At 43.9% G+C, this 17,463-nt stretch overlaps 1 protein-coding gene across 1 annotated transcript in view; it reads left to right on the forward strand.

Annotated features, from left to right (window-relative positions):
* The window catches only part of LOC309552808 (interleukin-3 receptor class 2 subunit beta-like), a 143,797-nt gene extending 132,465 nt beyond the window's left edge, over positions 1–11,332 (forward strand). The window contains exon 12 of the mRNA XM_082253721.1: positions 10,963–11,332. Coding sequence (XP_082109847.1) covers positions 10,963–11,236 — 274 coding nt within the window. The 3' untranslated portion in view covers positions 11,237–11,332. The remainder of the gene's footprint in view (positions 1–10,962) is intronic.
* The last annotated feature ends 6,131 nt before the right edge of the window (positions 11,333–17,463 follow it).

Genomic DNA, 17,463 nt, shown 5'->3' on the forward strand with positions numbered 1-17,463 from the left:
CAATAGTGTACAGCTGTAGGCATAAGCTGTAAGTGAACTACAACTAAAGGGTCAATAAGGACAGTAGCTGGAACCTTAGAAAGCCTAGTCCATTCCCATAAGGATTGACAACTGGACATTACTATGGCATGTTGCATGGCTGGGTCTGCCAATGAAAAGAAAGATTTGGAAAGGGCTTTCATGCATTTGTAAACTTGATCCTTAAACACTGGTGCATCCTCAACAGACAGTGTTTTATTAGGGCAGGATATAGGTTAAGGGACCATTCCCCCCCTGGCCCAGGCTCTGATGGCTGAAATAGTCTGCCTGCCAATTGTCCATACCTACAGTATAATCTGAATGGCAAACAAAGTTGGAACATGGAGTTCTGTCTAAGCTAGAATCCTTTCTACTTCTCTTGCCTTGGCAAGACTTCTGGTTCCTCCCTGATGGTTGATGTACACCATTGCTGTGGGGTTGACCCTCCAGACAGGGTGCCCAGCATTGCAGGGACAATTAAATTGATCAGAGCTCCTAAATGTTGATTGGGAAATGATAGGCCTCTGACAACCAAGACCCCAGAGTCTAAAACTCCTCCCCAACCCTTTAGTCCAGCACCTATTGTGATGATCTTCCAAAACAATGGGAGGGAGAATTTCCCCAACACCAGAGCTAGATTTCTGACTCACAAGGTCAAACAATGTCTGGCATTTAGTTTCAGGTGGCATGCGTTTGTCTAAATACTGAACTGATTTGTCTCAAGGTGACAGAATATTGGCTGAAGGATTCTGGAGTGGAACTAAGCAAATGGGGCTGCTTGAAAGAAAGCCACCATCAGACCCAGAACCTTTATTCAGAATCATAAAGTTTAATGGTTGCCAGACTGTAGACTCAGAGTCTGAGGCCAGAGACTAAGAAGGTTTTCTGGTAGGAATAAATACTCTGCCTTCAGCTGTGTCTAAGATGAGTCCCAGATACTCCAAGCAATGTGTAAATTCTGGCACTGACCTATGAAGTTTCAGAATCCATTTAAACTGTTTCAACGTTTGGACACATCACATTTTTGTACAGAGCCTGTGGCAACTCTTCCCATTTCAATAGGAGGTTGTGCAGATAATACATAACGGGAATGCTCCGGAAGGGTGGTAAGTATAGCAAAAGTGCAGGATTTACAGTGTGGACTGCCAACCTCCTAATAAAAGCCTCCTCAAACAGTTGTGGGTCAATAAAACATTTTGGAGGAGAGAATAAGCTTTAATAGTCATGGGCCCTTTCAGAGATCCCAGACTAACAACAGAACTAGTGTCTTGCACTGCACCAGTAAGAACTGATATGATATTTTTAAGTTCACTATATCAGCTTGCTGTGTATGAAACTCAACCAAAATGGATTTATGAGACTTCATCTGACAGTGCATCTGCAGTGTAATGCTTAGTGGCTGCTACAGCTGCAGAAATGTCAGATTCCTGAAGAGAAGGTACTGAAGTATGAGACAGCAACCATATTAGCATAACTGTAGAGATCCTTTTCTGGCATAAGGCAAAGAGATGGACCACACCTAATGAATTAAGGGTGACTCTGAAGAGTGTGTGAACTCAAAAACGCTGGGTACTCACAAACAAAGCAGATGAGGTTCAACAGCAGAGGGTGACTACTTCACTTTAGGCAGTAGAATGGACTAACATATAGGGATTGGATATTTAACAAGCATTATTTACTGCATGCAGACTTTACTCTGACTGTATTTATATGCACCACTGTAAACACTGGGTCCCAGTGCTAGCGATCTGAAGAACTAGCATGAAAGACTGCTCACTCAGATAGCTGCCTCACAAGACCTTTGTCTCTTGTCCATAGTAAAAGGTATCCTTTTAGGTAGCGCCACCACCAAAGGAGCCGCTTGGTAACTTGAATTCTCTTTTCTGCACCTTGACTCCGACAACACCCTTGGTCCCACTGGCTGGCTTTAATGAAAATCACTGCAGACACTTAAAGAGTCACAAGCACAGATGCCTTTGAATTTGTGGGGAGCTATAACCAGAAAATTAACTTGGGTCCATTTAGTGGTAAAATAGTATGAGTTAAAGTAAATAGTGATAAATAAACATACAGAAGGTGGGATAAGACACAGACTGCTAGACAGTGGAATTACTATGCCCAAAGCTTAGATTAGAGTTCTATATGACTAGACTGGAATTAATGCATACATCAGAAAAATCAGCAGCAAACAGTACCTATAAATGTTAACTGTGCTGTGATTAGGGATATTGCAGCTGTTTAGGGTGCACCCAAAGAAAATTAATCCTTTGTGGTATCCTTTGAAAGATACCCCTGAAGTAGCACTAGCAAAAGTCTCTGTATAGTAACAGTAAATGTGCAGCCTTTAGTTCTAAATCTTCAGCTGGCTAGGTTGGGCCCAATTTTACCATTGGTGCACATAAAAACGGTCACAGTAAGGCCTGCAGGCAGTAATGGGATATAGAGCAGCTGCGTAGCCAGTTCCTAAGAGCTCAACCTTTCTCTAGTGGCAATAGATAATGGCCAAAAGGCCCCCTCATCAACCCCAGTGACTCAGCCAGAAGTCCCAATGCATGTAAGGGAATCCTTGTTCTTGGTTCTGTGTGGCTCTTGACCTTAAATCACCCAGTGGTTGTGCTGTAGTATGGCAGCAACACAAGGTTTCCAGCTATAGTGACAGAGTCCTAATCCCCATGCTCTCCGATACTTTCTCTCTCTCTGGTCTTCAAATTGAATGCCTGAAGCCTTGGCTCTAGCTACATGCAGATCTGTTCTCTTCAGCCTCCTGCTGCAGAAAAACCATGTGATTCGAAGACAGCCTGGGCAAATACTGCTCCTTTCTCCTCCTCTGTCCTCCTCTAAATAGGTGTTCAGCCAAGCCAAATCTCTGACTGCAGTGGGAAGCTAAACATTTAACAGTTGTTAAATACCACTGCTAATTGTGACAGCTTCCATGTTAGGCTTGTTGTTAGTGAGTCAGTGATTGCGAGCGTCCTAACAACCAGTGGGGGAGATTTACTTAAACTGGTGTACTCATAATCTGGTGCAGCTGTGTATGATAGCCAATCAGCTTCTAACTTCAACTTGTTCAACTGAGCTCTGACAAAACCTGGAAGCTGATTGGTTACTATGAACAGCTGCACCAGATTCTGTGTGCACGTTTTAGTAAATCTCCCCCAGTGACTTATCCCCTATGCAGCTGTCAGACAGACATTTAAGACATTCAATGTAAACAAAGGAATGAGGATGGTGGTTAACAAGTAAAAAGCAAAAAAAGAAAAATGAATGGATTCCCTCAGAATATCAGACCCTTCCAATCTGATAAGGATTTTAAGGGGGATCCCACAAAGTTCAGAAGACCCTTCCCCCAAAAAATTCAATACCAGACCCTTTTGTTTGGTAGGGATATCCATATCCAAGTTAGGCATATTCAATATTGGGATCAAGGCTAGGGAAGTCATGTGGATGATAGAAGGGGGAATAGGTAAGACTCTGATATGGTGGAGGCTGCAGGGATAAGTAGCTAAGCTTGGGATAGAAGTGAGAGATGCAGAAGAGGAGAAGGGGTGAAAGTGGAATGTAGGGGGTATAGGGACAAGGAGTGTACTGAGGAAGATGGGAGGGCCCCCCTTTTACCACACCCAGACCAGGCAATTTTAGTGTTCCTGCATGTTATTCATGAGGAGAGAAGGTCCTGACATATTTAAGAGCCTTTTATCATTGTCAAAGCCAAATGATTGTGTAACATTCTTGTTTGAGCTTCAGCGTGAGCTTCAGCAGTCAGGCACTCCATTCACATGATAGAATCTAATTAAGTAACCCAGTTAGCTGAAGATGATGCATTTTTGGTTCACCAGTGGCAAGGGATGACTGCTCTGTCCACCATAAGGATGTGGCAGAGAATGATATTAGTACCAGGTAGAGATCTGTGGGCCTGTCACTCAGTGATAGAGATAATACCTCAGTGAAGATAGAAATCGCTAACATGTGCCCAGGACTGAGGGGTAAGGATTGTGAAAAAGAGAGGGGATCTTCACCATCTGATGAAAATGTTTAGGTTTTTCACTTGTGCTTTACTAGAAACATCCAGACCATTTAAGAGTATGAATGTTTTTTCCCGTTCCTCAAGGTCAATGGGAGTACCTAGTTTCATAGACCATGTTTCAATGTAATATGGTAGCATGAGTAGATGAGAAACCAAATGAGTCGGTGGTCTCCTGTAGGAGAAGAATGTCAAAAGCAGTAGGCTGAGATAGCAAGTAAATTCAGTAAGCGAGTGAACTAGGAGAGACTGAACCCGTCAATTGGCCAGCCATTTGAAAAGCAGTTGTGGATGTCTTAGTTGGTTTGGGCATAGTGGGTGTAACTCACCCCTGGAATGGTAACCACTTCAGCCCTGGAAGATTTTACCCCCTTCCTGACCAGGCCCTATTTTGCGATTCGTCACTGGGTGAGTTTAACGGACAATTGGGCGGTCATGCGATGCTGTACCCAAATGAAATTGACGTCCTTTTTTTCCCACAAACAGAGATTTCTTTTGGTGGTATTTGATCACCTGTGCGATTTTTACTTTTTGCGCTATAAACAAAATAAGAGCGAAAATTTTGAAAAAATAACAATATTTTTCAAATTTTTTATATGAAATTCCCCCAAAAAAATGTAAAAATCTAAATTTTTCAACATTTTAGGCCAATTTGTTTTCTGCTACATATTTTTGGTAAAAAAAATTGCAATAAGCGTATTTTGATTGGTTTGCGCAAGTTTTATTGCGTTTACTAAGGGAAAGATTTATGTAATTTTTATTGTTTTTTTTTTTTAACTAGTAATGGCGGCGATCTGTGATTTTTTTTTTGTGGGACTGCGACATTGCGGCGGACAGATCGGACCCTTGACTGACATTTTTGACACTTTTGGGGGTACTAGTGACATTACTACAGTAATTAGTGCTATATATATATGCACTGTTACTGTAAAAATGACACTGGCAGGGAAGGGGTTAACTTTATTAGAGATGCAGGGGTTAAATGTGTCCCTAGGGGCATGCTTCTAACTGTAAAGGGGTGTGGCTTTTCATGTAACCACAGAGACATACGATCCTACATAGCAGGATCGTATGATCTCTGCTGTTACACCAGGGAGAATGACAGACGGCTTTGTTTACATTAGCCGCCTGCCTTTCTCCCTCTCCACCGGGAGATCGCGAGTGACCGGCGGACATCGGACCCGCCAGTCACACGCGCGGGGATACAGGGGAACAAGCGGGGGCGGGAGCGCGCCTCTGGTGGCGTGCGCTCGCTTCCTAAAGGCTCCTGGGCTAGTGATGTAGTACTACGTCACTTTGCCCAGGAAGGGCTGACTACCGCAGTAAATGTACTTGCGGCGGTCGGCAAGTGGTTAATATTCTATGGTGAAAAGAGTTGTTCCATACCCACAAAATGGAACAATGTATAGTTGCGGGGAAGGCAGGGTTGTCAAAGAGGGGTTCCAGTAGCCCAAGATAAGAAGAGCAGGTTCCCAGTTGCTATTTCTTTGCACGTAAGGCCATTACAACTCTGTACTATCACGTGAAAGGCAATGTTTTGGCATCTTTGGGCAAGGCAGTCAGCCGCAAGCTCCACATTACTGCTGACTAGTTGTCCAGCAAGCCGGGTCAGGGACAATATTTTTTGTTCACAGCACACTGGGTAACTCTGCTTGCAACTAGGAAGGATGCAGGACAGGGCCCAGTGCTGGTTTTGCCACCACATCTCTATACAGCTGGTGGTGATGATGCGGGATCTATCCGCTCCACCCCCTCCTCCTCACCCTCCTCCTCCATGCCCTCCTCTGCTGGATTGTCCTTTGAACCACCAGTACCCCTTAAGAATTCTAGGGGCCATTTAACGAGTCAGGCTAAAAGATGCCATGCAATGCTTCAGCTGGTCTAACTAGAGGACAAGAGCCACACCAGAGCAGAGATCCTTTCAGCTCTGCAGGGGCAGACACATGTCCTTAATTTGGTGGTGCAGCATTTCTTAAACAGGTACCCAGGTTTGCAAGATCATCTAAAGCAGGCCAGAAGAGTCTATAGCCATTTCAGGCAGTCATACACAGTGTTTGGTTTGTTGAAATTCAGCGGGAATTCCACCTGCCCGTAAACCGTCTGATTTGTAACATGCCCACTAGGTAGAATTCAATGTTGGCAATGCTGTAGCAGCTGCACATGCAGCAGAAGGCCGTCAACAATTACCTGTGTGAGTATGGCACAAGGACAGGTTTAGGGCTGCTCGGCTTTTTTTTCCCCACGCCAATGGCTGCTGATAAAGGATGCATGCACTATACTGTCATCATTTGAGGAGGCGACAAGGATGGTAAGCCGTGACAATGCATGCATCAGTGACACAATCCCTGTTGTGCTCCTGCTGGAGCAGACTCTGCATGGCTTTATGGACAGGGCATTAAAGGCAGAGTAGTGGGAAGAAGAGAGGACTCCCTTTCCTCGCAAGGCCTGCTTTATGCAGACACCATTCTTGTGACGCCACAGAACACACAAGAGGAGAGGGAGGAGGAGGAATATGGCAGTTCTGGAGGCATTGAAGCAGAAAGACATACTGTATGTCATACCTTAAGAGATGGTTTTCAGTCCCCAGAAACCTTGGGAGTAGTACGTAGCTGGAGGAGGCAGTTCCAGATACTGTAATCCTCAGTGACCCCGAGGACTCTGCTTCTCATGCCTCCGCAAACTTATGGTGCATGGTCTTCCTTATTCTTCAAAGCATGTGAAAGGACCCGAGAATTTGTGGCATCAAGGATAAGGATCATTATTGGTTGGCAACCGTCCTTGACCACCTTTACAAGGGGAAAGTCTTGGAACTCATCCCGTCCTCACAGAGGGAGCAGAGGATGAAGTATCTTGAGGAAACCTTAAGGAGAGGTTTATGTAATGCCTTTCCCGACTCTGGTAGGTTACAGTCTCATCCACCTCTGTCCACAGACTCCTTTGACCGAATGACATTTGTAAAAATGAATCAGTCCTGGATTAGCAGTAGCTATCAAACCACTGATGCTGATGTCACTGATTAAGTGTTATTGGGATTGCCAATCTCTGCAAAACTGTCTAGGCTGCCTAGATTTGTGGGTGTTTTATCTTGAAGTTGTTTTTTTTGTTATAGGTTTCATGGGCACAATTAACACCCAAGGATCAATTTTTCCACAAATGATTCACAGGGGCGTCAAATTTACATTTTTTACAGTGAGCTCAGTTCTTACTTTCATAAATACTAACTCTAGAAGGTTATGGGGTTCCGAGTGCACTATAATATGGCCTCATCATACAGACTGGCTCCCCAAGTTGTTGTTTACTAAATAAAGAAAGCTTGCAGGAAACATCAATTTAAATGTCATTTTTTTTTTTTTATAAATGACAGTTTTGCTGCAGCAGCTTCTATACATGGCACAGATGCACCACTTTACTGACTAAGGGGACCCCCAAATACTATATATATAAAGGAATTTTCCATTTTTTATTGTTTCACTTTAAGCATGATTAAAATCACTGCTCCTTTATAACCAATCTTTTTTAAAAGTTTTTTTTTTTGCATTGGTACATGTCTCCCAGGGCAGTACCCAGGCCCCCATACCCATTTTATAGCCAATAACCTGCATATAAGCCTTCAAAATGGGGACTTTGGATTTTTCCTGTTCGGATTCCATTGATTTCAATAGGGTTCATCGTTCGGGTCCAAACTTTTGCGATGGTCAAACGTTCTGGTACGAACCAAACTGAGGGTTGTTCAGCCCATCTCTAGTGCTCATTAGAGATGGGCCAAACACCCCCCCTGTTTGATTCACAGCAGAATTCCTGAACAGAGGAAAAGTTCTAACCTGAACGACGAACCTCATTGAAGTCTATGGTAGCCAAACAGGAAAAATCAAAAGTGCCCATTTTTAAAGGCTTATATGCAAGTATTTGGCCATATAGGGGTATGGGGTTTTGGGTACTGCCCTGGGTGACATGTACCAATGCAGTGATTTTAATGATGCTTAAAGTGTAAAAATAAAAATGAAAAATTCCTTTAAATATAGTGCCTGGGGGGGGTCCTGGTGGGTCTGCCTGTAAAGTGGCGCATCTGTAGCATATATCGAACATGCTGCAGCAAAAATGACGATTCTAAAGAAAAAAAGACTAGGAAGAGTGCAGTGTATTTATTGACTTTGTCATTTCACCCACAGCTGGTGAGCAGAAATGCATATATGAATGTACAAGAACTCTGGGATGGGACAGGCTAAATGAAAAGTCTATTTAAGCAATGAGCAAGATCATAATAGGCACATAAAGTTGATTGTAGCATGACAGCATATAGTGTGCCTGAAAGTGAGTCTCTTGGAGCAAAATTATAAAGGAGTTAGTGGGGAAGAGAGGGGTTGGGGAGGGATAGATAGCAGGGAGAGGAATGGAGGACATAAAGTGGGAGAGAAATTACTCTCTGAACCTGCAACTATGCTAACTCAGGGGTCAGCGGTCAAAATAACCAAATCCCTAAAATTATTGGGTGTACTATTTGGAAGTAGGTGGTCACACTAGGGGGAAGGAGTAAAACCAGTGGCGGCCGGTGCGTTGAGGGCGCAGGGGCGTCAACCCCCCATCCATGCGTCCGGCCCCCTAATCTGCATGAGGGGCGCTGGACGCATGGAGTTCAATGGGTTTTTTTTTTCTTCTGAAGCACCTGATTAGAGCCAAAGGCTCTAATAGGCTTCAGAAAAGGGTGGACCTGCGCCCCGGGCCCACCCAGTGTGTGACAATAGCAAATGAATATTCGCTATTGTCACACGGATCCTCCACATGGCCAATCAGGAAGCGGGTCCGAGACACGTTTCCTGATTGGCCGAAAGGCGAACTTTAGCGATTGGCCAAGGAGGAGGAGGAGGACTCGGGAGACGCGGAGGACTGAGGAGAAGCCGCCGCTGCATTAGGTAAGTGCACTGACTGGTCTCTCTGCACGCTGTGCTAACCCTGCATTGAAAGGGGGCACGCTGTGCTAACTCTGCATTGAATGGGGGCACGCTGTGCTAACTCTGCATTGAATGGGGGCACGCTGTGCTAACTCTGCATTGAATGGGGGCACGCTGTACTAGCTCTGCATTGAAAGGGGGCAGGCTGTGCTAACTCTGCATTGAATGGGGGAACGCTGTGCTAACTCTGCATTGAAAGGGGGCACGCTGTGCTAACTCTGCATTGAATGGGGGCACGCTGTGCTAACTCTGCATTGAATAAGGGCATGCTGTGCTAACTCTGCATTGAATGGGGGCATGCTGTGCTAACTCTGCATTGATGGGGGCACGCTGTGCTAACTCTGCATTGAATGGGGGCACGCTGTGCTAACTCTGCATTGAATGGTGGCACGCTGTACTAGCTCTGCATTGAAAGGGGGCAGGCTGTGCTAACTCTGCATTGAATGGGGGCACGCTGTGCTAACTCTGCATTGAAAGGGGGCACGCTGTGCTAACTCTGCATTGAAAGGGGGCACGCTGTGCTAACTCTGCATTGAATGGGGGCACGCTGTGCTAACTCTGCATTGAATGGGGGCACGCTGTGCTAACTCTGCATTGATGGGGACACACTGTGGTAACTCTGCATTGAACGGGGGCACATTGTGCTAACTCTGCATTGAATGGGGGCACGCTGTGCTAACTCTGCATTGAATAGGGGCACGCTGTGCTAACTCTGCATTGAATGGAGGCACGCTGTGCTAACTCTGCATTGAATGGAGGCACGCTGTGCTAACTCTGCATTGAATGGGAGCCCGCTGTGCTAACTCTGCATTGAATGGGGGCACGCTGTTCTAACTCTGCATTGAAAGGGGGCATGCTGTGCTAACTCTGCATTGAAAGGGGGCACACTGTGGTCACTCTGCATTGAATGGGGGCACGCTGTGGTTACTTTGCATTGAATGGGGGCAAGCTGTGGTAACTCTGCATTGAATGGGGGCACGCTGTGGTAACTCTGCATTGAATGGGGGCACGCTGTGGTAACTTTGCATTGAATGAGCGCACGCTGTGGTAACTCTGCATTGAATGGGGGCACGCTGTGGTAACTTTGCATTGAATGAGCGCACGCTGTGGTAACTCTGCATTGAATGGGGGCACGCTGTGGTAACGCTGCATTGATGGGGGCATGCTGTGGTAACTCTGCATTGAATGGGGGCACACTATACTTTGATCACTTTTGTGACCTCAAAGTCATGCAATTTTTTGCCACGTTTTTTGCCACAAAGCAATGCCTATTCGATTTTTCTGTTTGCGCCCCCCAAAAATTTTGAGCACCAGCCGCCACTGACAACCTTGGAAAGGGAAATTGTAGGGATATAAGATCTCACATAAGCCTCAAGCAGAGTAGCATATAGATATATCAAGCATGGAAAAGAAGGTGAAGAGGTATTGACACTGTGGTTTGGGTAGAAGATGTATGCAGTAAAATGTAACTGCATATTAACAAATAAAAACTGTAAGACACGAAAATAACATCAGTTCCAACTTCTAGAAGCAGATTTGGGGAACAATATACAATCCATAACAAACCAAATACCCTGCGCTGCCACCAGTGTTTTTTTTTTTCTTTTGTTTTGCACGGGGTCTGTCTTGACAGCCAAATCAAGGATATGAGTAATCAAGGATATTAGGGACATCAAGGATAAGTAACTGATATGCATTTTAGCAGGAAGCCTATGTCTTTTTTCATGGCTTCCCCCTCTAACAACTAGGATAAGGGTCAGGCAGAGATAAATGGAAACCCTGGCTAATTTGTTTATGGAACAAAATAAAGCATTCAGGAACTGTCATTGAAGGATTTTTCTTTGTAATTGTCATTTTTGCTTTAGTTTCAGTTTAGACATTATTTACATTTTTACATCTTACATGATTCAATATCAATGTTAGGGATAAAATATGCTCCACCTGCATCCTTATCTTTTTTTCCTCTTTGATTAGGTGGACATCTTCAGTTTCAAAAGAGCCTCCCTATTATTACAATAATGAAGAGCACATCAGTAAAATAAACAACCAAATGATTCCTCAGGAAGATAGTGAAGGTTTTATTCTTTGTGACCATACTAAAGAAGACTATCCAACAGCATCCATTGTTGATGGGTATAAGCCTTTTACGGACTTGGAGAGTGAACAAGAAAGCAAAGACATAAATGATTCACAGTTCATGTTTTCAGCCTTTGATGGACCATATTTGTTCTCTGAAAGTAAATTATGACAATAGCTTTTCAATTAATTTCTGTTAACACCATAAAATTAATGGATTTCCATGTTCTTAATTGTAAATAAACTTTGGGAAACATTGAATAAGAAATTTGGAAAATGGTAATTGAACAGAAGTAGTTATGGTTTACAATTATTTGATCAGCCATTAGAGACTGTTTGCACAAAGAATAGAGGACTGATTCATCATGGCATGATAAAGACATGAGATTATTGGGTGATCATTGTGTGATGTATGCTAAACATTATCAAAAGCTAGTGAAGTTGAAAAAGGGGGGCTTATACTGTGAAGAGGCACCGTGTATATAACTGTTCAGGCATGAATAAGGTCAAAGCAAGGCAATAAGGCAATAGCCAAAAGTGCATTTCTAGTATAGAGGAAATGTATGTAACATACTGTATACTAAATAACTATGCTATATTGTAGCACATTGTACTGAGTTCAGAGTTGTCGAATATATAACGTATTGGGATTGGCTGAGTCTGTGGGTCCCCATGCCTTATAGAAATACTTAAAAATGCAAAATGTTGGGGATAAGTATTAAATACTATTAGCACAGCATATTTGAAAAACTAGGCAGGCATCAAACCTAGTTTTTTATTATTTGTTTTCAGAAGCTTTATCCAGTGTGCCCCAGAACATACTGTGGGTCTTTGCCAAGCTTCCTTTAATCACAACTGTGGGATCAAAACACATTTTCAAGGCAATTCCAATTTAATCAACTGATTTGAACAACATGTGAAGGATCTACAAAGGGAAGAATTTTCCTAAAGCCTCTACAGTTCTTGTTCAAGATAAGATAGGATTTTGCCCAAGAAAAAAATAATATCATCTTGCTTTTTCAATGATTTCCAAAATGATATATATATCCTCTAAAAGTCCAAAATGCAGAGTACTAACCACTATAAGAGCCAATCCTACAATCTTTAAATCCACAGTCAGATTAGTTATCCATTGGGTCACTAACCCTGCTATTGAACCTTTCATGAAATTACTTTGATACCCATCCCAACTGCGGGACCAAAAGCCACCGCAACTGGCATTCTGGAGGATCTCTAATGGGTAGAACATTGCTAAAACCTCCAATGCACTTGCCCAAGCCAAGGCCAGATATTTAGAATGAATCTGTCCAAAAAAACAATGCCAGCTTCCTATTTGCCAAGATATTTGATCACAAACATCTTGCTCTCTCAAGGATTTCCAAGAGGATATAGTCTCTCCAATCCTACTGCCAGCTTGCTGGCTCCAAGACCAAGTACTTGAAATTGTGTGAGTAAGAGGCCATCATGGCTTTCCATTAGCCAAACCTCACAGGAACTTGCTAAAGCAAAGACCAGCATTTTTTTTTGGAATTCCCCTATCCAAGAAACCATGCCAAGTTCAGGCTTGTCAAAGTCATTAGGTGAATGTCTTGTTTCCTCCAATGACTAGCAGGAAAAAGACTCTTAAAGACTGAGATACATTTTCAAAGTCCAAGACCAAGCTTAAAAAACATGCTTAACATAAGAAACTAACTTGGGTCCCCAATCGCCTAGTAATATCTTCAAGGCAAACTTTCAAACTATGGAAAGGATACGATGGTAAGCATATTGCGTAAACATCTTAACGCTGCACAGGGGAGACTTAAGTGCCACCTTTCTCGAGCATTGGATTTCCGAACAGGCTATTCCAATCTTTCTAAGCCTCCAAATAACCCGCTGACTCAAAGTACTTTGAATCATTTAGGTCAGGAAGTCAACATGGCTATCTGTTTGCCAAGATTTCTTAACCTGCCAAAAATTCAAGCTTGGAAAAGGATTTTAATGTGTTCAGAGATCACACTAAGCAAGCACACGGAACATTTCTGATTCTGCTTAATTTGCATAATGTAAATAATCTCAACATTTTCCATGAATAATAAAATATGCAACTGTGCAGCATTAAGAAATATCAAATATATATTAGTTTCAAAATGGTGTGCACTTGTAAAACCATAAATAACTATGGTATCCAATCAGTATACAACAGACAGTGCAGTAGAAAAAAGTTATAACTTGTCACTTTAGAGTTATGGCTAGATGATGGCCCTAGATTGAATCCTCCACCCCTGTTGTGTGCAGGGATACCAAATAAATGTTGAGCAAATATGTTAATGTACTGTTGGGAGTTGCAAAGTGCGCATTTGTGGGTGTTAGCCCAGGGATGGGTTGGGCTTTTAGAATTGCTTGATTTTTTTTTTATATACATTTATTTAACTTTATATCTTTATTTAACTTTCAGGTTCCCATCCCGAAGTAGCTGCCAATAACCCTTATGAAAACGTAATGAGTCAGTGAAAGGCACTATTGACTATTGGCACATATTAGATCTCGAATTCCTTCTCTGCTTCCTTCCATTGAATCCCCTCTCTAAGGCTGGGTTCACACAGTATTGTGGAGCGGCTCACAGCAGGAGGTCTGGTGCGTACTGTTCACTGTTTCAGGTCAGAAATTATTGTTGAATTCAGACCTGAAACAGAACGGAAGATGCTCACTAATTTTCTGCAAACCTCTCCGCAGCTGTCCCAGGGCTGTGTAAACCGGCTCCATTGAGAGAAACCCACATCCAATTCGCATCAGTGTGAACCCAGCCTGAATCTTGCCAGGCAGCTATACCATCAAAAGCAGCCGTGACCAGAATTGCTGCTGACCACAATATGATCCAGAACATCTGACAAGCCAGGTAGGAGTCAAACCTACAAAATTCTGATCCAAAGTCAGACATGTTATCCATTTCGCTGTTGGACCTGCTGTTGAGCTTTTACCAAAGCTCCTTTGATTCCCATCTCAATATAATGAGGTAGTGAAAGGTACTGTTTAACAGGGCTCAAATTAGATCTCTGATGCCTCCTCTGCTTCCATCCACTGAAGATGCGGGATACAGAATCCCCTCTCTGAATCTTGCCCAGCAGCACCAAAAGCTGCTGTGACCCAGATCCGCTGCGGCCACAACGCAGAGCACTAATCATTATACCATCACAACACATCTGACAAGCCATGTAGGAGTCAAACCTACATTCTGCTGATCCGAAGTCAGACACATTATCCGTTGCCCCACTGGCCCTGCTGCTGGACCATCGCCAAAGCTCCTTTATTGCCCATCCCAATTAAAAGGACCAAAGGGCACCATGGTGGCCATTCTGATTTAAAACAACTAGCTTTCTTTAGGATCTCTAATGGGTAGAACAATGTCAAAACATCTAATGCACTTGCCCAAGCCAAGGACCGCTATTTGGACTGAATCTGTCCAATAAAACAATGCCAGCTTCCTATTTGCCTTCAAATAACCTGCTGACTCAAAGTACTTGGAATCGTTTAGGTCAGGAAGCCAACATGGTCATCAATTTGCCAAGATTTGCTAACCTGCCAAAAATTCAAGCTTGGAAAAGGACTTCAAATATGCTGTAGAGAATGTTATGCTGCTTGTAAGATTGTTCAGCATGACCGGCTTGGTGGTGGATCAGGGATAGTCTGGGGAGGCCTTTCCATGGAGGGATGCACAGACCTCTACAGGCTACACAATGGCACCCTGACTGCCATTAGGTATCGGGATGAAATCCTTGGACCCATTGTCATACCCTACGCTGGTGCAGTGGGTCCATGGTTTCTTCTGGTGCACGACAATGCCTGGCCTCATGTGGCGAGAGTATGCAGCTAGTTCCTGGAGGATGAAAATAATGATTTTCATGGCTGCCTTCAAAAAACGAACCACTAACGGATCCAAAGCCCACCTTCTATTTGACATAGCGGACAGGGCAGAGACCTGGACTTTAAAAGAATTGTAGGCTAAACCCTTGCCTAGGCCACATTGCAGAAACTCTAATATATTGGAAACTGAAGGTGACATGGAACCCCAATCTTTATCTGAGGAGAAGTTCAAGAAAGCTTTTTAAACTCTGTAATATGTTCTGTTTGTTATCTTCTTGAGGGCTTGTAAAGGGGTATCCATTACCCATTCTGAGACATCTAAATGTTTCAAAGACTTCCTTTCAATCTCCACAGCATTATTTCAGTCTCTTGGTGTTCATGTGACAAACCCCATTTTGTAGTAGGAGATCTTGAGAATGAGGGAGTGGAATTTGTTGACACGACTTCATCCTCCATAGCAACGGAAACCCCAGCCTTCTGGGGCAGAAGGGTAGAATCACAACTGCCGCTACTTTCTCTTGAGGAATCTTCAACAAGACCTTGAGAATTAGCGGGAATGGAGGGAACACATACACTAAAGTGAAACTCCATGGCTTGAACAGAGCATCCTGGCCCAAGACTTGCAGATGCCAAACTTGGGAGAAGTAGCCAGGAAGCTGGAAATTCTTCTCCGAGGCCATCAGATCTATCTCCGGTTTTCTTCAGATTTTGCCCAAATATTAGAGTTTGAGGCCCCTGTCATGTACCTGATACGAAGCCGGAGTGTAGAGAGGGCTCCCCCTTGCGGCTAGGTGCAGAGCACCCCTGGGAGTGGGACAGGGAATGCTGTGCCCGAAGTTGCACGGGTTGCCGGTTGGGATGACCAGATGGAAGCAGGAACAAACCAGTTGTGAAGTCCCAAGCAGGTCTGGAACACTTTGGCAAGCCAGGCAGTCTCAAGGTGAAAACAGGAACAAGCTGGGTAAATACTGGAGCGAAGTCAGGAGCCAAGCCAAGGTCAAGTACTGGAGAAGGCAACGGAAATCCAAGAGCAAGCCAAGAGGTCAGGAGCCAGGAGATCAAGAGAAGCAGGGTCAAACAGTCCAGGTCGGCAACAAGAGGTCAAGATCAGCAGGTTTACAAGGCACAGGGAACACAGGAGTCTGTTGATCATCCAGCAACTAGTTGTTGTGGCTGCTGGCTTTAAATAGGCCATTTGGCGCCAAGTGCTATTACGCACGGCGTACACGCGTGCGCATTGGCGCACACACATTCCTGGCTGTGGCTGCCCGTGTTTGGGCGCACATGCGCATTCGCGCCAATGCGTGAATTCGCTGATTGGCCAGGATGTTGGTAGTACCCTGACAGCCCCACTCATGATCTATGAAACTTTGACTTAAACGATCCACTAGAACATTCTTGGACCCTGGCAGATAAGCTGCCATAAGAGCAGAGATTTTCTTTCGCCCACAGGAAGAATGGCAGGTCAGCCACAGAAGAGTCAGACTCCTGGTGCCCCTTGCCGAGTCATGTAAGCCACAGTGGTTCTGTTGTCCGAAAGCACCTTGACTGCTTGTCCTTGTAAAACAGGCTGAAACAGTAACGGAGCGCGTTGAACGGCTTCTAACTCCAAGTGATTCAAACTTGGCAGCGCCTTCCATTGACCCTGAACGTGCTGTCCCAAACAATGTGCTCCCCAGCCAATATGACTGGCATCTGTCATCACCTGTCGAGTGGCACTCCCCAGGACAGATTGCGAGAGACCCTCCACCTGACCAATGAATGAGCTATTGGGACTGGAATGTACAGTGCCTTGCGAAAGTATTCGGCCCCCTTGAACTTTTCGACCTTTTGCCACATTTCAGGCTTCAAACATAAAGATATAAAACTGTAATTTTTTTGTGAAGAATCAATAACAAGTGGGACACAATCGTGAAGTGGAACGAAATTTATTGGATATTTCAAACTTTTTTAACAAATAAAAAAATGAAAAATTGGGTGTGCAAAATTATTCAGCCCCTTTACTTTTAGTGCAGCAAACTCTCTCCATACTGGAATATGTTTTTAGGAAACATTATACCTGCCACCAGAGTAAACAAAGAACTTCCTTAGGGTATTATGAAAAATGCCCTACAAAAAACAGAATTTTTGTAAAATCTTACCATAAAATTCCTTTCTCTGAGTCCTCCGACAGTCGCCGCCCACTCATAGTCTTCACTTATGGGGTATTGACTTCATCTCCACAGGAGTTTCTAGGCATAAGACTTGTAAAAGAACAATAAATCTACATAGTCACTCTCATGGGGGCTGTCCTTCTAGTTCAATACCCCCCTGCAATGGCCATCCCAATTCAGTTTGGTCGCAAGCAGTGAAAGTGTATAACAAAGGACCCCAAAAAGAGGGACGGGGCGGCGACTGTCGGAGGACTCAGAGAAAGGAATTTTATGGTAAGATTTTACAAAAATTCCGTTTTCACTTATGTCCTCCAACAGTCGCCACCCACTCATACAGTCTTCACTTATGGGGACGTCCCAAAGCAGTGTAGACATGAGGAGTGGGCAACGCAACCGCCAGAAA

The sequence above is a fragment of the Pelophylax lessonae genome (assembly GCF_965119305.1).
Source record: "Pelophylax lessonae genome assembly, chromosome: 4".
Taxonomy (NCBI): Eukaryota; Metazoa; Chordata; class Amphibia; order Anura; family Ranidae; genus Pelophylax; species Pelophylax lessonae.